The 20,989-nt window shown below is 47.6% G+C and overlaps 1 protein-coding gene across 1 annotated transcript; it reads right to left on the bottom strand.

Annotated features, from left to right (window-relative positions):
- Positions 1-1,526: 1,526 nt before the first annotated feature.
- On the bottom strand, positions 1,527-20,964 carry LOC149995601 (uncharacterized). Its single transcript, XM_090261267.1, has 4 exons — positions 20,900-20,964; positions 12,591-12,661; positions 11,445-11,571; positions 1,527-4,091 (listed from the first exon to the last, which is right to left on the bottom strand). Exons 2-4 carry the CDS (start codon positions 12,636-12,638, stop codon positions 2,533-2,535), a joined length of 1,734 nt encoding a protein of 577 aa, XP_090117393.1. The 5' UTR covers positions 12,639-12,661; positions 20,900-20,964; the 3' UTR covers positions 1,527-2,532.
- Between the last annotated feature and the right edge of the window lie 25 nt (positions 20,965-20,989).

The following is a 20,989-nucleotide window of genomic DNA, read 5'->3' as shown; positions in this document are numbered from 1 at the left end:
CAGCGGGTACCAGGCCCTGCTATAGGAACCGTATGTGAGTTAGCTCACTGAATCCACACACCACATATATCAATCTCCTTACAGAGAAAGATACGATTGTGTGTATTTCCTTTATCAATCTCCTTACAGAGAAAGACCCTAAGGCTCAGGAAATTACCGAACTGGTCAACGCACATAGCAGGGGTTTGAATAAGGCAGATGTGATGCCAGAGTTCCTGCTCCCAACCAGTTCCCATCAGTCACTTGTTATTGATCTTGTCAGTGCATCAGGGAAGTTTCCTTCCTCCCCTTCATCCTCATAACCCTTTTCTACCCTCCTTTGCTTCTTCCCCTCCTGCTCTGTCCCCTGCATTTGTCCCCGCCCACCAGGACCACGCAAGGGGAGGTATATGTGGCCTCTAAGCCACACAGGTACACACAGCTCTTTTCCCAATGAAGGCCAGTTGAGCCTCTCCCACCCTGCACCCTCCAGTGAGTCCCTTGGGCTGATTCACTGTCCCAGGGTCTTTCCTTATGCAGAGTATTAGGGATCTTCGCTTTTGTATCCTCAGCAGAAATCCAGAAATAATAGGGCTCTGAGTAGTAATTAATTACTCACTTATTAATAAACACTTTAATGTATTTGGTTGTTAACAGATCACCATTTTCATATTAGTTGCTATTTAGTAGTAATAACAATTGTGTTCATTATCAATAATAAAATAGTAACTACACCAAGAGTAAGGTTGAGGGTCAGGCATAGATTGGAAAATGCACCTGCTAGACAAAAGGCACTTTTTATTTTCACAGCAATTGAAGGTGGCATGGGTGAAGGATACACTGTGATCTGAGAGAGGGTTTTTCTCCTGTAACTGAAAGAGCCCTGTGGGGAGGGGGCCGCGGTGCAGTGTTTTGCAGGGGTCCCCTTTCAATATCTCTGAAACTGAGGTCTGGGCCCAGCCTTGAATCTGACCATTCCCACCAGGAATCCAGGGCAGGGAGGGGCAGGTGGCCTCATATCTGGGGCAGCCTTCCTGGGTCCTGCAGCAGTGAAACCCTCCCCCCAAAATGTTGACAGTCATTTTGACAGGACAGCTGCTATGTGTCTCTTTTGCACTTGACAACTGTTTAGAATAACATGGGTGTCTACTTTTAAAAGATGTATTTAAACAAAATATTTCACTGTGAGAAACTTTGGCATCTGAAGCCATCAGTGTTACTTCAAATAGTAAAGGAATAATGTTTTCTTCATGAACAACTTGGCAACTTCTTTTGCAGGGAAACTTAGAGTGGATTTGGGGAAAACCAGGAAACCCAGATGGCCACAATCTGACCTCTGAGAGATTTACGCCTGTGTGACAAAGGGAGAATGTCCCCATGGAGCCCACCTTCCCTTCTTCCTTTCTCCTCCCCACCTCCACTTTACTATCCAAGACTTGGGAGCCAACGGACACCTAATGCGTTGTCCAAGCTCTTAGGACAGTTTACTAATCTAATTCTAAAGCCACAGGGCCTGGACTGTGTTCCCAGACACTAGATATGTTGGGGGCCTTGCTCTCCATGCAGCCCTGCAGATGCACTGGAAGCAGCTTGTGTGCATGGCACATGGTGTGGCCTCCCTGCACCGCTCACATTGCTGAGACCTGTCTGGGTAGGACTTCTCTACAGTCCTACCTTTGGGCCCCAATATCCAGTCTGGCACTGGCGCATGGGCTCAGGAACAAACCCTGGGCATGGATTCTCAGATGCAATACACCCACTGCTACATATCCATGCTCCTCTAGTGCTCGTAATGTTAATATTCCGGCTGGCTGGTTTTCCGCACTTGCCAAACACGTACGACTTCTCTTCTGTGTGGATCCTGTGGTGGAGGGTAAGTAAGAAGTGCCTAACAAAGGTCTGCCCACGCTTGTACAGTATCTTGTTGAGGTGGTGATGCTGGTGCACCTTCAGGGACGAGCGACTTGTAAAGTGCATTCGGCAGATGGAGCTGTCCTAAGACTTCTCCAGGTTGTGCATGCGCCCCTGGATAGGGAGGGTCAACTGCCAGATGACCTGCTTTACACATATGTGCACGAGAGGCACTTCTTCCCGGTGTGCGTTCTCTGGCTAAAGTCCTTTTCCTCAGCCCCCACACACATATGGCTTGTCCTAGGCGTGCATGCACTCGTGAATGGATGGTGAGGCAGGGAGGTCAGGTGAACTGCTCCCCGCACACAGCGTGTGGGATGAACTTCTACCTGGAGTGCATCCTTAGAGCTTCTTCAAGGACAAGTTACAGCCTTGAAGCACTCCATGTAGGCACATAGCTTCTTCCCCTGTGCTTCATCTGGTGCAGTATGAAGTTCGTGTTATGGCTAAAGACCTTGCCGCATTCTCTGCACTTGAATGGCTTCTTCCCGGTATGCACACGCTGGTGGATAGCGAGTTTCGAAGGCCGGGCAAACTGGTTCCCACACGTGTCACACAAGAAGGGCTTCTCCCCGGAGTGAATTAGTCAGTGGTTCTTAAGGGAATAGTTACAACTGAAAGCCTTGCCGCAGTCCTCACATGTTAAGGCTTTTCCCTTGTGTGCACGTGCTGGTGGATGGTTAGGCTCAACTGATGGGTGAATTGTTTCCCGCATGTGGCACACAAGAAAGGCTTCTCCCCAGTGTGTATCCTCTGGTGTGCGATGAGGTACTCATTCCGGACAAAGGCCTTGCTACAGGCCACACATATGAATGGCTTCTCCCCAGTGTGCGTCCTCTGATGAATAATTAAGGATCTCTTCTGGCTGAATGCCTTTCCACAGTCCTTGCATGTGTATGGCTTCTCACTAGTGTGCCTTCTCTGGTGCTCAGTGAGGTGCTTCTTCTGTTTGAAGGCCTTGCCACAGTCCCCACATGCATAAGGCTTCTCCCCAGTGTGTATCCTCTGGTGTGCGATGAGGTACTCATTCCGGACAAAGGCCTTGCTACAGGCCACACATATGAATGGCTTCTCCCCAGTGTGCGTCCTCTGATGAATAATTAAGGATCCCTTCTGGCTGAAGGCCTTTCCACAGTCCTTGCATGTGTATGGCTTCTCCCTAGTGTGCATTCTCTGGTGCTCAGTGAGGTGCTTCTTCTGTCTGAAGGCCTTGCCACAGTCCCCACATGCATAAGGTCTCTCCCCAGTGTGTATCCTCTGGTGTTCAAGGAGGTATTGGTTCCGGACGAAGGCCTTTCCACAGTCCCCACATGTGTATGGTTTCTCTCTGGTGTGTGTCCTCTGGTGTAAGATGACACTCTGGTTCTGTGTGAAGGCCTTGCCACAGTCCCCACATGCATAAGGTTTCTCCCCAGTGTGTATCCTCTGGTGTTCAAGGAGGTATTGGTTCCGGACGAAGGCCTTTCCACAGTCCCCACACACATACGGCTTCTCGCCAGTGTGCTTGCGTTGGTGGATGCTGAGCCACGATGGCCAGGTGAACTTCTTCCCGCACGTAGTGCAGGAGAAGAGCTTCTCCCCAGTGCCGATTTTTTGGTGCTTCTTCAGGGATGAGTTAGAAGTGAAAGCCTTGCCACATTCTTCACATGTGTAAGGCTTCTCCCCTGTGTGCACACGCTGGTGGCTGATAAGGCTCTGCCGACGGGAGAACTTCTTTCTGCACATGGCACATGAGAAAGGCTTCTCCCTGCTGTGGGTTATTTGGTGGGTCCTCAGGGATGAATTACGGCTGAAAGCCTTGCCACAGTCCCTGCATATGAAGGGCTTCTCTGCGTGCAATTTGCAGGAGGAACTGAGGCTTGAAGCGCCTGAGTTCTTCCCATACATAGTAAATAGGTGCGACCCTTCTCCTCTAAGCCCTTCATATCTCGGTGGGACAGGCATAGGACTTTGGTGGGCAAATGACTTCAATTCACGACATTCTGGGGTTATTACTTGGAACCTGTCCCACTTCCCCGGACAGGTCCCTGGACTTTCTTGTAGCTGCCCTACCCAGTGATTCTGTGTACCTGCTCCTTCACAGGTGTAACTCCGGGCACTGTTCTTCATGGGTCTTTCTGCTTCCACCGCAAGAGATGGTCTGCCTTTCCAAACGTCCTCCTGTGGGTCTGATTCTTTCAGATAAGGTATAGTCTCCAAGTCTGAGGGGAGGGGGAAAGAGAGGACGACACACATGTAGTTAACGCAGGGAGGGAGGATCTTCCAAAAATACAAGGCATAGCCTGTCATGGGGACACAGGGAGAAGGGAAGCAGTGAGCTGAGACATGAGGTTGAGGGAGATGAGCAGAGAGCAGAAAGGTCCCCTTGGGAGTGGGTGCAAAGGTGGGAAGCAGAGCTCAGAGCTGGGCGGAGAGATATATCCTTGGAGAGAAGGCAGAAGGCCGGATTGGAGAAACGGATCGATGGCTCATACAAACCCAGTTAGTGTTCGCCGCACTGTGCTCCTCACTTGGAGGCCTCTTCCTATTCTCCCTCAGCCAGGTGTGTTTCTCAAACCACCGACTTTTATTACAAATTTTAAAATAACTCCTGACACACGTGGGTGTGTTCATTGTCCTCTGTCTACCCAACAGCCAAACAAGATCCCCACAACCTAAACAGCACAAAAGCGGCCCAGCATGGGTTGCTCACTCCTCACCCTTCTTTTTGCACATTTGTCCCGCCCTGCTGACCATAGCCTCTAAGTCCCCTCCTGTGTGTGTCTTGTGGGTTTTGCAAACTCTGTTTCCAGTCTGGGGGGACGTCCAGAATTTTGAAGTCTGCACATGAACCTCACGGTTCTACCCAACATTTGAAAACTGTGAACTCTTAAACAATAATCGCATTAAAACTAAGGACCCTGCCATATGGAGCCCTCCTTCCTAGGAGGCAGCCGAAAAAGCGGGAATGGGGAGCAGCTCTAGCCCTTCCCCCTTTGAACGCCACACTAGCCCCACAACACCCAAGTTTGAGACCTGTCTCCCAAGTCATGGGAGCCTGGAATTCGTTTCTTCTCTATGCTGACACCACCTAAATGGATTCCCCATGAGGACCTCCTGTCTGTCCTTTGCTGAGGAATAATCCAAGGACCGTGAGGCTCCCGTCTTGGATATCGCAAAGCTAATGCACTGGATGCAAGACATGTGCATTTGAAACCTTCGCTCCCAAATAACACAGAGGCCCATCAGAGACTTAGAAAAGTAAATCAGCCACACAATGACCAACACCATATGATTCCATTCATACGAGGCAAGTAGAATCATCAAACTGATAAGAGACTGAAACTAGGACCTGGGTCCTGGGGCTCAAGGGAGGGGGATGGGGAGCTGCTGTTTAGAGGGGAAAAGACAGTTTGTCCTTGGGGGGAGAATTATGAGTTCTGGAGGTGTATGGCGGTGATGTGAATGTACTTCATGCCACAGAATTGTACTCATAAAAATAGTTCAATGGTCAATTTTATGTTATGTGCATTTTGTGACCATTAAGAAAATGAAAAAAAATTTTTTTTAATGTTTTATTGATTACGCTGTTAGAGTTGTCACAATTTCCTTTCCCTTTGCTCCCCTCCACCCGGTGGCCCCACTCCCTCCAGTTGTCCCCCCCTCCTTTTAGTTCATGTCCATTGGTTGTGCATATAGTTCTTCTCAACCTCTTCCTGTCTATTCCATTCCCTCCTACTATGCTTCTTAATTCCTGTACCATCTCCTTCCCTTTCCCCCTTCCTCCTCCCTGCTGACTTCCCCCCAGTATGTTCCCCATACCTATAGTTCTTTTTCCATTCTCGTTGCCTAGTTTGCCTTTATTTTGATTCTCTAGCTTCCATTGTTGGTTCTTGTGATGAAGTTTTCATTTTAATGTTCATAGTTTTGATTCTCCTCCTTCTAAACCAGTTCCTTTAACATCTCATATAACAGTGGTTTGGATCTGATGAACTCCTTCAGTTTTATTTTGTCCTGGAAGCACTTTCTCTGCCCTTCTATTATGAGTGACAGCTTCGCTGGATAGAGTATTCGTGGCTGTAGGTTTTTGATTTTCATTACTTTGAATATTTCTTGCCAGTCCCTTCTTGCCTGCAGAGTGTCCTTTGAGAAATCAGCTGATAGTCTAATTGTGACCCCTTTGTACATGATTCTTTTCTTCTCTCCTGCTGCTTTTAAGATTTTTTCTTTATCTTTAATTTTTGACAATTTGATTACAATGTATGTTGGAGTGGTTCTCCCTGGGTCCAGTTTTTCTGGAACTCTCTGTGCTTCCTGGACCTGTAAGTGTATTTCCTTCCCCAAGTTCGGGAAGTTCCGCTTCAATATTTTTTCACATAATTTTTCAATTTCTAGTTCTTCTTCGCCCTCTGGCAATCCTTTAATCCGAATGTTCATTCTCTTATAGCTGTCCCAGAGGTTTCTGAGCCTCTCCTAGTTTTCCTTACTTTTTGTTTCCTCTTTCTGCATTGGTTGACTGTTTGTTCCTTCCCTACGCCCCGGGTTGTTGTTTTGATCTCTGGATTTTATTTCCTCCCCACTTGTCTCGTATGTGTTTTCGTTCGTTTCAGTATGAGTTGTTTTCTTTCTTTCCCTGTCTTGTTCCAAATCTTTTGTTAATTCTGTGAGCCACCTTATAACAGTAGCTCTGAACTGAGCCTCTGAGAGCTTTCCTATTTGTTCGTCTGTCAGGTTTCTCATCTGCTGCCTGGTGAGCGGTGTCACCGGGATTTCAATCGTTGTCTGCTTCATTTTGACAGATTTGTGTTTTGCTTTGCTTCCTGGGCATGCTGTAGGGGGCGGAGCCCCACGTACTCATCACTACCCACTGACTAGATGCCACCAGCAACCTTTTTCGCCACACTGAGGCACTTTATGTGGAGGCGGGGGATCCAAGATGGATTCCTGATGTTATTCTCCGCTGTGAGACCAGGATCCATCCTCCCGCCCTCTGGGCCTCACTGTCTGAGGCAATTGGGGTCTGCCTTTCCCAGCGTTGGGGTCGTGAGCTGCCAGGGCTCGAATGCAGCCAGGATTTCTCTCCCTGCCGCTATCCCTACTGCTACTGCAAACAGCACCGCCTGACCATTCCGGTTCCAATTACGAACCTCCTACCCGTCCGGACAAGCACCGCTGGTTTATAACTTCATACGTTGGGCTTCTATGTAGTTTTATTTTCTGGAATTTCTAGTTATCTTTTGTTTTGAGGTAGTTGTATTCCTTTCTAGTTGTAGAGGGAGACCGAGCATATCAGTCTAAGCCTCCATCTTGGCCAGAAGTCGAAATTTTTTGATTAAGAAGAAATAGAAGATTTAGCAGTCATCCTTGACTCACCCTTCTCCTCCCACCATCCAGACAGTTAATAAATGCCAATGCACATGAGAACAGCTGGAACCACACCTGACTGACACATCACCACTGTTGCTGATGCAGCCTGCCACCTCCACTCTGCACAACCCAATGTCCACTCCGTGGAAAGAGGACCTCAAGAGTGAGACCGAACCCTCAAGCACCTTCCCAGTACATGGGGGTCAGAGGCAACGTCTTCCCACTCCCCAACTCCTCTGCACCATCCAGCCCCTCTCATCCTTGATTCCCTTTCATTTCCTTGTCCAGACCCAGTGCTTCTAGCCTCAGGATCTCTGCACCTGCCCACAGCCTCCCCATGGGCATTCACCATAGAGCCTCAGTGAGCCTTTGTCCCCCATGGGGAGGCCTTCTCTGTACATCACTGTGAATGCTCATTACAATGCTCTTTCCCAATTTGCACACTGCCAGCTCCGGCAGTGGCAGATGAGCTCTGTGAAGGCAAGGGCTTAACTAGTCCCAGCTCCCGCACAGTGTCTGGCACACAGAAGGCACCTTTGATAAACCTTCACCAAGCATTGTCCACAAACTGACCACAGAGTAAGTGCTGGAAAGATTACAGCCATTTTACAGATGGAGGAACTGAGGCTCTGAGAATGAAGCCACACCCTCAAAGTTACACAGCAATTCCATCATGAGATCCTACTGAAGTCACTATCTGGCTTGTGTCAATGTCTCATCCCCAAAGAATGGATCTGACAAGTACATTCCGTAGTAGAATAATCCTGATATTGTGACCTTGAGGTGAGGAGTTGATGTCAGATGTCAGGGCAATTGTGGCCAGGAACATGAATGTTGAGGGAATCTTTCCATTAGGAAAAGGTAAGGAGGGTGAGAGTGGGTTTAGATTGAGGCCCATGGGTCTGAGACCCGCTGGGGACATAACAAGCCCCAGGCTGCAGGGATTGAAGAGAAGGGTCTGGGTTGTGCATATGGTCTGAAACTGGACTTCATCAAGTTGCAAACTTCTGCTCATCAATAATTGTGCCTGGACACCTTGATATGCACATTCAAAACAGTGACAATATATGGTGATTGAAGGAGATGTGACTTTGGGTAGCAGGCACACAATGTAATATACAGATCATTTATCATAGAAATGTGCACTTGAAATGTAAATGATCCTATTAACCAATGTAACACAAATGAATTTAATTATACATTTTTAAAAATTCAGACCTGGATGATGTGGCTCAGTGGATTGAGTACTGGCCTGAGAACCAAAGGGTTGCTGGTTTGATCGCTAGTCAGGGCACATGCCTAGGGTGCAGGCTGGGTCCCCAGTTGGGACAACCACACATCGAGGCTTCTCTCTCTCACTCTCATTTTACCTTTCTTCCACTCTAAAAATAAATTTAAAAAAATTTTAAAACAAAAAAATTTATGTTAGACCCATTTTATATCATTCCCAACAATAAACTCAAAATGGACCAAAGACCTAAACAAAGAACTAAAACTGGCTCTGGCTGGTGTGGCTCAGTGGATTAGGTGCCAGTCTGTCAACCAAAAGGTTGCTGGTCAATTCCCAGTCAGGGCACATGCCTGAATGGCAGGACATGCCCCCAGTTGGTGGTGTATAAAGGACTGATTGATGGATCTCTCGCACATCCATGTTTCTCCGACTCTCTATAAAAATAAGTATATATAACATTTTAAGAAAAAACTAAAGCTGTAACTGTGAGAAAAAACAGGAATATATCTGTTCATGCTTTTGGTTAGACAATGGTTCCTCAGATATGACACTGAAGGCACAAGCAAAAAGAAAATAAACAAACTGGACCCCATCAAAATTAAAAACGCTTTTGTGCCAAATGATGCTCTCAAGGAAGTCTCCGAACAGAATGGGGCAAATAGCTGCCACACACAAATCTGTTCATAAAGTTGTGCCAAGAATTAATGAAAACAGAATACATAAAAAACTTTCCAAATTCAATAATAAGGAAGCCAACAAACCAACTAAATAAACAGGAGAAAGACTTGAACCAGACACTTCACTGAAGAGAACAGACTGACAACAAATAACAACCTGGAAGGTCCTCGGCACCAGCTGCCAGCTGGGCCGTGGTAAGACTGCTGGCCAACCAGAGTGGCTGCAGTGAGAAAGGCTGAGCATATTCAGTTCTGACAAGCACACGGAGCAATGCAATGCCCAGCGCCTGCTGGTGGAAGCAAAAATGAGACAAGTGCTTTGGAAAAATTTGTCATCTCTGAAAAAGTGAAATATGCACCATTGTATGACCCAACTATGCTCAACAGAAAGGACATCTTGTGTCTACAGAAAAATGTCCATAACTGGAAACAACCCATATGTTTATCATCACATCAAGTGAATGGATAAACAAATGTTGTCTCTCCATAAAGTAGATCATTACTCAGAAATAAAAAGAAGTTAACTATTGACCTGGCTGGGTAGCTAAGTTGGTTGGAGCATTGTCCTATGCAACAAAAGGTTGTGGGTTTGATCCCTAATCAGGACTCATATGGGAGGCAAATGATCAATGATCTCTCTCGCTCTCTCTCAAATCAGAAAAATATCCTCAGGTGAGGATTTTAAAAATTTTTTTAAAAAGAGAAAAAAATGAAGGAAACTATTGTTACATATGGACAATGTGTTTAACCTCACAAAAAGGATGCCAACTATAAGAAGTAAAATTTAAAAAATTTTAAAAATAATAAAAAAGTACAGGCTACATTATTCCATATATATAAAATCCAGAATAGGCAAACTAAACAACAGTGACATAATGCAGACCACTGATTGTTGGGGAAATGAAGCTGGATGAAAGGAAAGTTTTGGGGTTATGTATTTGCTGCATCTCATGGGTGAAGAGAAATGTCAAAATGTACCAAACTGTTCAAACTAGCCCTGGCTGGCGTGGCTCAGTGGATTGACTGCCGGCCTTCCAACTAAAAGGTCACTGGTTCAATTCCCAGTTAAGGAACATGCATGGATTGTGGGCCAGATCCCCAGTTGGGGGAGTGGGAGAGGCAACAGATTGATGTTTGTCTAGCACATGGATGTTCTCTCCCTCTCTTTTGTCCTCCCTTCTCCTCTCTAAAATTAAATAAAATCTTCAAAAAAAATTGTTCAAATTAACTATGTGCAGTTAACTACAGGTCATTTAAATCTCCTGAAGCACTGTCAAAGAAATGGGCCCATACTCTTACTTCTGAAAGTTAAGTGTTTTTCCTGAAAAATCTTGTTCAGGGACATCGTTTTGTGTCGGTGACCACAAAGAGTGCTCATCTTTGAAGAGCTTCGTGATTTCCACCATATTGATATACCCTGATATGTTTGGTCAGTCTGGTAGGTGAGCATTTAGGACATATCTCTTGATTTTTCTTCCTATGAAAAAGTCTGCATACTTATAGAAAAAATTTTCATGGACAAATTCCAGAAATGGAATCATTTAAATGTGGTTGATAACACCAAACTCTCTTCCTAAAGAGTTGCCCAACTTCATGCTCATATAATGAAGACTCGCTTTCCCTACAACATCATGCTACAGAAGGCTGTTCCTTTTTTTTTTTTTTAATTTTAATGCTTCACCAAAAACATGCTTAGAGATGGAGGAAAGGGATGAGGAGGGAGAGCGGGAGAGGGAGAGAGGGACAGAGAGAAACATTGATTGATTGCCTCCCATATGTGCCCTGCATGAGGATCAAACTCACAACCTAGGTATGTGCCCTGAAAGGGAATTTAACCCACAACATCTTGGTGTACAAGATGGAGCTACAACCAGCTGAGCCACATACGGCCAGGGACGTTGTTCTTTTTCATCTCTGTACCTCATGGGCAAGAACTGTATTTCTGTTACTCAGTTGGTACCTCTTTGATTGTTAGTATGGTTTAAAAATCTTTTGTAAAGTGTAACTCCATACATTTCTCATCTATGAACTGCATACTCATAACCTTGGTCCATCTTTCTATTATTCATTCGGTCTTTTCCTCATTTATTCCTAGGAGCTCTTTACATATCTACAACCCTCTGACTGTTATACATGTGGTAAATATAAATACTCTTACCTACTTCATCACCTATCCAGTTTATTTTCAGCTTCAACTAACTGGAACACTCTACCTAAACAAATCTGCATATCTTTTTTCTCTCCATGTCATCCTAAAGTGACAGGCAGGTGGTGAGTAACATGGCGAAGCTGCCCCTTACCCAGTGAGACCAGGTTCCAGTAGATCTCCATCATCACATCTCTGTACAGGTCCTTCTGCGCAGGCTTCAGCTGCTGCCACTCGTCCTGAGTGAAGTCCACCATCACATCCCTGAACGTCACTGAGCCCTAAGAGAGAAAGCACACACCACTAACTGCAGAGCCCTCCTCACAGGGGTCAGGAGACAGGGTCACAGGCCTGAAACAATCAGGAAGGCACACAGGATGCATGTGATGTGGTGTCAACAAGGTGCAGAGCTCTGAAGGAGCTGACCAATCCGTGTCCTTGGTGCCTAAGTACAGTGGATGGTCCTTGGGTGGACAAATAAACTATGGGGCCATTCACCAGGAACACAAACAACCCACTTAAAAATGGGCAAAGGGCCTCAATAGATACTTCTCCAAAGAGGACATACACATGGCCAATAGACATTTAAAAATTACTCAATGTCACTAATCATGAGAAAGCTACAGTTTAAAATCACGAGATATCACCTCATGCCTGTCAGATGGAAACACTGTAATGGACTCAAAATCTAGTCAATGTCATCGTTACAGGTGCCTGAGAAGTCGCAGCTTAAGGGGGTGAACAGGAAGCTGAAAGATGCCGTCTATGGAGGAGTCCTTGTGGAGAGATTTCAGATGGGGGTAGGTGGGTCAAGACCTGAGGCTTAGTCCCAGCTGGTCTGGTTCAGTGGATTGAGTGCCAGCCTGTGAACCAAAGGTTCACTGGTTTGATTCCCAATCAGGGCACATGCCTGGGTTGTAGGCCAGATCCCCAGTTAGGGGCTTGCGGGAGACAGCCAATATTTCTCTCACAGATCTGTTTCTTTTCCTCCATTCCTTTCTCTTTAAAATAAATACATACAGTATTTTTTAAAAATTAAATAAAAGCAAGGACGCCACTTCCAGGTGCCAGCCAGTATCTCTAGAGCCCCCAGGGTATGACAGGTCACTCTTAAGCTATCCTTTATGATGCAGTTGGCAAAAGCCATGATCAGTACAGTACTCTCTCTCCTTATGGTGGACACAATCCCAGTAGAATGGGCTGGGGGCTTGGGCCCTGAGTGGGGTCATGTGGGCAGAGGGTCATTCCTGCCTGGAAGACTGACCCTAGGAAGGAGGTGCATGAGGGTGGCATGACTTACCAGTGCCTTCCTGGTCAGCTGGTCGGTGGCCATCCTTCCAGTGCCCATGGTGACTGGGGGACAAGCAGGCTCTGAGCAGGGTGAATAAGAGAAAGGCACAGTGAGAGACCAGGTTGAGGCCCACTCCACAATGCACAATACAGACAGACACACCCACTAGGAGAGAGGCAGACACATACACACTTTAATAGTGATCGCATGGCCCTGGTTGCTGTGGCCCAGTGGATTGAGCGTCAGCCTGCGAGCAAAGTGTCGCTGGTTCGATTCCCAGTCAGGGCACATAACTAGGTTGCACATCAGGTCCCCAGTTGGGGGCACGAGTGAGAGGCAACCACAGAGTGATGTAGCTCGCTCTCTTTCTCCTTTCCCATCTCTCTAAAAAATAAAATAAACAGACAAATGAATGAATAAATTATTTTTTAAAAAAGTGATCGCATGTAGCAGGGGGCCTATGGCACCTCTGATTTACTACTCATGACACCCTACAGGATGGGGGGCTATTTCTACTCACCCCATTTCACAGATAAGGAAACTGAGGCCCAAAGACAAAAGCCACACACACAAGACAGAGCTGGGATTAGGGCTGGGCTGAGTACATTTGTGTCCCATTGCTTGGTGCACACATCACACTCACATAGTGACACTTCCCCAACACACACACACATGCGCACACTGCCAGTCCCATTACCTGAAGGAACAGGACCATATGCCAGACCCTAGCCCCAGAAGACACCCTAGTACCACCTCTACCTTGAGGGTCTACCCCAGATCTCATGGGGTTACTGTGAGGCTCAATCATCAGCAGGGCGCCTGGCACCATGAGGCACACAGTAAGAACTCAGTCCACCCCTGGTCAGTGGATCAGTTGGTAGGAGCGTCGTCTGGAACACAAGAGTCAGGGACAATCCCTGGTTCATGACCAGGGCCTAGGCTGCCAGATTCATACCCCAAGCCTAGGTAGGGGTGCGAATAGGAAGCAACTGATTAATGTTTCTCTTTTTCTTCTTCTCTATCTAAAATCAATTAATACATAAACCATGTTTATCTTAGCACTGTATCGCTGAAACAGGTAACAACCAACAAAACACAAATCCTGGACAGGATAGAGAGCTGGGTGTCCAATGTGAAAACGCAGGTCGTCTCCTGGAAACAAGACTAATTTCCCTGGGTGCAGTGAGGTCATGATTTTTTAAACAGAATTTAATTTTTACTAAGGTAGATCATTCCAGACCCACGGTTTCTGACTCCTATTCCTGCACCATGAGGTCAACAACATGCGCTCCTTTTACCAGACAAGGGGCCATGAGAGCAAACATAACCAGGAAGCACAGTGCACCGCGGGCGCATGACACCTGTAGGGGCCCTTAAAAACATAGCATTTCTTAAGTATTATAAGAGAAAAAACGGAATCTAACCCATCCTGGACTACGTTTGTCGTTACAGCAATGCAGGCACAACTTTAATTTTTACTCTATTATATAAAGGAGGCCATGAAGGCACAGTGGCCCTGGAAGTCGCGTGTGCACGGGGTTGGTGACGGCTGACCCCAGTGTGGTCGTAGGTCTGTGGCTGCCAGGCACACAGACGCGGACACACACACGAGCAAAGTGAGACCCAGGAGGCCCCCGGGGCACGCGCGGGGACAAACACTGAGACACAGCCACAGGCCGCACTTTCACCCACAGGACCCTCCCAGGACGGAACCCCCTCCCGAGTCCTCACACCCCTTCCCCGGACTCGCAATGTCTGCACTACCGCCGCCCGGCTCCCTCAGAGCGCACTCGCCGCGCTTGGCGGCTGCAGGAGCAGGCACGCTTCCCAGAATGCCGTGCGCCGCCTCCCCTCAGAGCGCGCGCGCCGCGCTTGGCGGCTGCAGGAGCAGACACGCTTCCCAGAATGCCGTGCGCCGCCTCCCCTCAGAGCGCGCGCGCCGCCCACGGCCCTTGAAGCAGAGAGCGGGGCGGGAGCGGCTGCTGTCCCAGAAGCCCCCGCGTCCAAGGAGGCGGGCGGGGCTCGCTGGGGATGCGGGGGACGGTCGCGCAGGGAATTGGGGTACGGGAGGACGAGTGAAGAGTGGCGTGGGGGCCAGGAGGGAGCGCGCGGGCCGCAGGTGTGCGGCGCAATGAGGGGAAGAGGTGCAGGTTTGAAGGGGAGGCGCCGGGGGCAGAGCGAGGGGGCGGGGCACTCCCGAGGAGGCGGGGAAAGACGCGGCAGACGTCCCCGTGCAGCCTTGCAGGGCGTTTGTGAAGCGTGAGGGACGCAAGAGAGCCGGTGGTCGTGACCAGAAAAGGAGTGTCAGCCGTCCCGTTAGGTGCCGGCTCCTGTTCTGGGCGTGTTATCCTTACAGAACCAAAGTGGGGGTGCCGCTGCCCGCGGCCCCCTACAGGGCAGCTCCAGAGACAGGCCGGTGGGAAAGTTAGAGGTTTTTCACTGGACTGCTGCTGCGTCGGGGAGAATGGCAGACTCTTCTCCAAGCCCATTCTCTACAGAAACCCGAAGAAAAAGCCAGCGTCCTCAGCCAGTCCGGGATAGAAGGCGGTGTCCAGAGCAGTGTCCCATATAAAATACTGTCCTCTGGGAGCCGCAGGTGGCCGCTGAGCATCACCCAGGCAGCTCGGCTCCGCCCCGGAACCCACAGGCGCCGCCCTCCGCCAGGCCGCATCCAGGCCCACAAGGTCCGCGGAACTCACCGGGTAATGCGGTCGCCAGGTGGGAAAGAGAGCTTCCTTCCCTTCCCTTGGCTTTATATTAATTTCAGGTGTGGGGCGGGCGGAATGCCCAATTGATTTCCCAAAATTCCCGGTGCTGCAGGAGGGTCCACCGCGACCAATCGCGTCCTTTCCCAGGCAAGACTGACAGGCTGGTCACCAGCACCTTCCCCCATCCCCCCGCCTCCATTCTGACCTCTGAGATGCAGGTACCTGATTTCCCTGATCCTACCCCCCATCAGGTACCAGAAGCCGGTAGGAAGGATTTCCCCCTCTCCAATCACCTTGATAGGGTAGCACGTGCTCAGGGCAATAGTTCCTATTGCCACTGCCTTTCCCAGCAGAGAAGTCCGCCTCCAGGATACGATGCTCCACCTGCGGAAGAGCTCCGTTACCCAGGCAACGCGGTGCCACCCTCTGCCTTATCAAAGCCAGGACAAAAAGAGATTTCCTCTGGTGGCCCCTCTGGTTCCCGCACTCTGCCAGCTTCAGTGGTCCGGTCACACTATCAGTATCATTAAGATGTACAAACTCATTTGATCCTCACAATCAAGCCACTTCCCAGATGGCAGACAGTGACACAAACGAGTGAAGTCACAGGAGAGCAAGGTGGGGGAGCTGGGGTGGGAAAGAGGCCTCCAGGCTGGGGTCTTCTTGTACCATAAACCACAATGCCAAGCACAAAAGCATTTAGTGAATGTCTCAGTGACCACGAGAATGCCAACTGCAGCCACCTTAGGTGACGATTAATCACCTCTTTCTTTTTTAATCCTCAGCATAGGATATGTTCATTGATTTTAGAGACAGAGGGAGAGAGAGAACATTGGCATGAGAGAGAAATACACATCAGTGGCTTCCCATAGTTAGCCTGCCTTGGATCAAACCTGACACCTAGATATGTGCCTGGACCTGGAATGGAAACCACAATCTTTTGGTGCATAAGACGATGCTCCAACCGAGTCACCTGGCCAGGACTGAAGCCCCTTTCAGATAGACCTGTTCCTGGCTTTGACCAGGCTGGTCCATGGTATTGAATCCTTTCTGCATATTCAGACTAGCTGGTGATGTCTGTGATTGAATCTGTAGGCAGATCACACATCTCTGTCCACCTCTGACTTCTTCAAAGAACTGATCTGCCTGGGAAAGAACCCTGCTGTTGTCTGGAAACACAACTGTCTGGGCTGTGGGGAGTGGGGGATGAAAGCAGATGTGGGTAAAAACTGCACAGTCATTTTTAAGAGGAAACTTTGGCTTTTAGAGTGGTATGGTCTGCCTACAACATGACTGACATTAGTAATGCAGAGTTTCTAAGACATTTCTATGGCAAAAAAAAAAAAAGTACCCCTAGAAAATGAAAAACAAGATAGACAGATGTGGCAGGATTCTGGATCTTGGTTACCTTGGCTTGCAGAAATTAGGGGAGTGCTATGTAGTTGTATGTGAGTTATGGGCAAGGTTCTAGTTTTCACATTGCAAGGTGGAGTCATAGGATATTACTGTGTATTTATAATACAGCATGGCTAGAGCTGTCTGGTGTGCCTCAATGGACTGAGAGCCTGCAAACCAAAGGGTTGCCGGTTCAATTCCCAGTAAGGGCATGTGCCTGGGTTGCAGGCCAAGTCCCCAGTTTGGGGCATCCAAGAGGCAACCACAGACTGTTTCTCTCCCTCTCTTTCTCCCACCCTTCCCCTCTTTCTAAAGTCTTTGGAATTTCCTAAAAACCCTTACTTTGTAATATAATCAATTATGTATATAGTAAGCCGTGTTTCCTATTTTAATACCACATTACTTGGTGAAGAGACATGCCAATCATCTTGTCTTAGAACAGCCTTGAATTATGCAGGTTTTGAATGGTGCAAGGCCTTTAGAATGAGCTCCAGGCATAAAAATAAAACCACTCTGTAATTGATGAATGAATGGATGGATATGTTTGTTCTTCCCAAAGATCTGGTCACCAGGGAAGCCATAGCCGCTTCTGTCACTCAGGAGACAGACATTCATAAAATATCCACTATGTGCTGAATATTGCAAGACACCTCATGTGTGTCCCCTTCCCCTAAGACGATAATTTCCACACATCTTTTTTTAAAGAGTGGGAAGCTTTCAAACTCATTTGAGCTTTTGACCAGCTAGACCCACTCAACTCTGGCTCTCCCCTACTTTTCTAACATTTCATGGAGTTTTGGCCCAGTGGGTTTTACTATTCCCAATTCTCTAAAGGAACTGGAACTCATTACTTTAAAAATGCTTACTCTTTATTAGTGTGTAATTTCATCTCCATGATGGTGGGCACTGTATGTTTCCAATACACCGCTGAATCTGCATCTATTAGGTGATGTTAGCTACATATGAAATATTCCAATGTTTTAATGTGGACAACTCATTAAACTGAAAATAAGGTGAGTTAGCTGAATCAAGTCCATCAGTTGGCTGGGTGCAGCCCATGGTCTGCCCGGCTGAGTCACAACGATCATGGTCTCTGTTGGATAAGACTGTCAGGAGACCACACCATGGGCAGACATCTGTTGTTCCCTCCTCTAGGCCATCAGCGGTGGCCCAGAATGCAGGGCTGTGTGGCCCCAAGTAAAGACTCCTGTAAGGATCACCCACAAGGAGGAGAATCGGCTTCACTTTTTCATATTTTATTCACTTACCTGACAGTTTTGCTGTTCTGCTTATTTACGCGTTCATTGCTTGATCAAACAAACCAATGAACATGAAAAGACTTAACAATTTAAAAATAAATGGGAATAGCCCTGGCTGGTACGTTCAGTGGATTGAGGGGTTGGGGCGCATGAGAGGCGACTAGTGAATGTTTCTCTCCCTCTCTTTCTCCCTCCCTCCCTTCTCTCTAAAAACAAATTTTTAAAAAATCTTTAAGAAAAAAAGGTCTATACAGATGACCATTTGCAATTCATGTTAGGGAACACACACGCGCACACGAATAAATGGGCATTCAGTCTCAATTATGCAACGTGAGCAAGTCCTAGATCCTCTGCTGTGCCACACTGTCCTCTAATTTAGATTCTCTTACTGTACGCCTGGCTCATTTGGTTGGAATGGCTTCCTGTAAACCAAAGGACTGCGGGACGGAATCACAGTCAGGGCATATACCTAGGCTGTGGGTTTGATCCTGAGTCGGGGCATGTGCAACAGGCAAGCGATCAGTGTGTCTCACATCGATTTCTCTCATTCTATCTTCTCTCTCCCTACCTACCTTTCTCTGGTGTCAATAAACATACTGGGTGAGGATGTGATAAAAAACAAAAGGGTAGGGGTAGATCTCATGTTGTGTTTTTGTCCACAAGAAATTAAAATGCATTTTAAAGACAAAACAGTACTTAAAATTTAAGCTTCCTATTTTTCAGTGTTCTGCATCTCTTATGCTTTCGTCTGCTACCATATCACAAATTCTTCTGACGTTTTATTTCTTCCTAAAAATAAAAATACAAATGAGAGTGCATAGTAGATACTGTAGTCCGTTGTTTTTCCATTTCATGCTGTCACTCAGAGCATCTTCTGTTACCGCTGTCTGCAGCTGTTTCTCAGCATTTCTTACCCAGGCGGATCCTAATGGATTTAGCCAACCCGCTAAGGACGGACCCTCGGGTATTACCAATGTCTCCTCTCTTCCACGTACGTCTCCGCTGAGCCCTGGATTGAGAGGACACTATCCTGTCCCCGATATCCATATAGCTGTCTTCTCTTTGCTGACTGGGGCTGTGCTCCAATGTCACCTTTGGAGAGAGGTCCTCCTTCACTGCCAATGCTGAAACAGTCCCTCCCTTCACTTCCTACCCCGTCACCTGTGATCTCACTCAGAAATGAGCAGTGGGGGCTTTGTGAGACAAAGGGCTGTGGTTCCCTCACTGCTGGACTCCCAGCGCCTGGATCAGGGCCTGGCACAGAGGAGGCGCTCAGGTACTTGTTCACTAAGTGACTCACTGTTCGCCTGAAGCCTCTCGTCTCTTGAGATTCCTGCTATCAGAGAACGCAGAAATTCTAGGTGTCCATGGATTAGGCATCCACTGTCTCATGTCTTCAAACAGCCTCTCGCCCACCACTGAGCGGGAAAGAGAACAACTCAGGCTCCTTCTTAACCCAATGCCCTCCCCTGCCTGGCCTCACTCCCCTGTCACGTGAACCTCCCTCTAACACACAAATTCAGCAGTGAAAAAATGTCAACTTCACACTTGCCTCTCCTCCCTCTCCACTTTTCACCACCTCTCAGCCCTTCTGGGAAGCGGGTGATCACCTGTAAGGAAACATTCCTTCTAGGCAGCTCTTTAAGAAACTTGGACCAAAGGAAAATTCCCCTGATGACATTTCATGCCACGGGGAGTGTTTATTGGGTAAATGAATGTCTATGATAAAGGAGACGGGAAATCTAACAAACCTCCTGGTGCTGCTGGGTGAGTGTGTGTGTGTGTGGTGGGGAGATGGTCAGATTTAAGGGGTGTGGGCACAATAGAATATGCACGTGGTGGTCTGCCTCCTGGGAGCTATGACCTGACTATCCCCATCTTCACGACCCTGTGCCCTTTCCCAGTTTATGATACCCAAGCCTGTCCTCCTACAGTTAAAAATAGCATGTATGCAAATCAAGAGTCTGCCAGGGTTTAGGCACACAGTTCATGCTCAGTAAACGACAGTGGCCAGAGCTGTTGTGTTCAGTGACAGGGCTTAGTTCACAGATACGTGGCCAGGATTCTAAGGACTAATCCACTCCAAGTACATAGTGGTATTGTTGTTGCTGTGCCTTTTAAGAGGACCCATCAAATTTACAAAACAAAACAACAGAAGCTTTGGGCTATATAGTAAAAGTAGCTAAGGCTTTATTTAAAAAATTTTTTTCCTTCTATTATTTATAGAGAGGGGAAAGAGGGGAGCAAGCAAGGGAGAGAATCATCAATACGAAAAACATTGATCAGTTGCCTATTTACACACACCCCGACTGGGAACCAAATCTGCAGCCTAGGCATGAGCTCTAAATGGGAATTGAACTGGTGACCTTTTATTTTCTGGGAAGACACCCAATCCACTGAGCCACATGGGCCAGGGCAAAAATAGCTAAGGCTTTAGAGCTGCAGGGTCAAATGCAGTAGCCACTAGACAGATATACCTATGCAAACAAATTAATTAAAATTAGACACAGGTCAGGGCACATATAAGAATCAACCAAGGAATGCGTACTTAAGTGAAACAATACATCCTTGTTTCTCCCTCTTTCTAAATAAATTTAAAAAAATTAAACACAGGTAAAATTCATTGCCACGGCCACACTGGCCACATGGTAAGTTCGACTCTCCCATGTAGCCAGTGGCCCCCACGCGGACACCAGACACACAGCTTTCCGTCCCAGCAGTAAATGATGGGGGTAGCACTGCTTAGCGGGCCCCAGCAGCCATCACAGGAACCTTAAATGAATTAGCTCAGAAAACGCACTCAACCCCACAGGGCAGGTCTCCTTACTCAATCTCCTTGGAAAGGAGAAAACCGAGGCTCAGAGAATGACCTCACTTGTCAGAGCAGAGAGCTGCTGTTTGAACCCAGGCAAACCTGGCACCCGTGTTGCTGCTCCGTCACCTGCTTCTCACTGACCTTGTCAGCGTCGCTGGGGAGATTTCCCTTTCTTCTCTTCCCCACCTCCACAGCTTCCTCCTCCTTCCCCTCCTCCTCTCCCCTCTCCAA

This window comes from Furipterus horrens, unplaced genomic scaffold (genome assembly GCF_987537825.1).
Source record: "Furipterus horrens unplaced genomic scaffold, mFurHor1.1.pri manual_scaffold_13, whole genome shotgun sequence".
In the NCBI taxonomy this organism is placed as follows: Eukaryota; Metazoa; Chordata; class Mammalia; order Chiroptera; family Furipteridae; genus Furipterus; species Furipterus horrens.
This window is presented reverse-complemented; position numbering and strand designations above follow the sequence as displayed.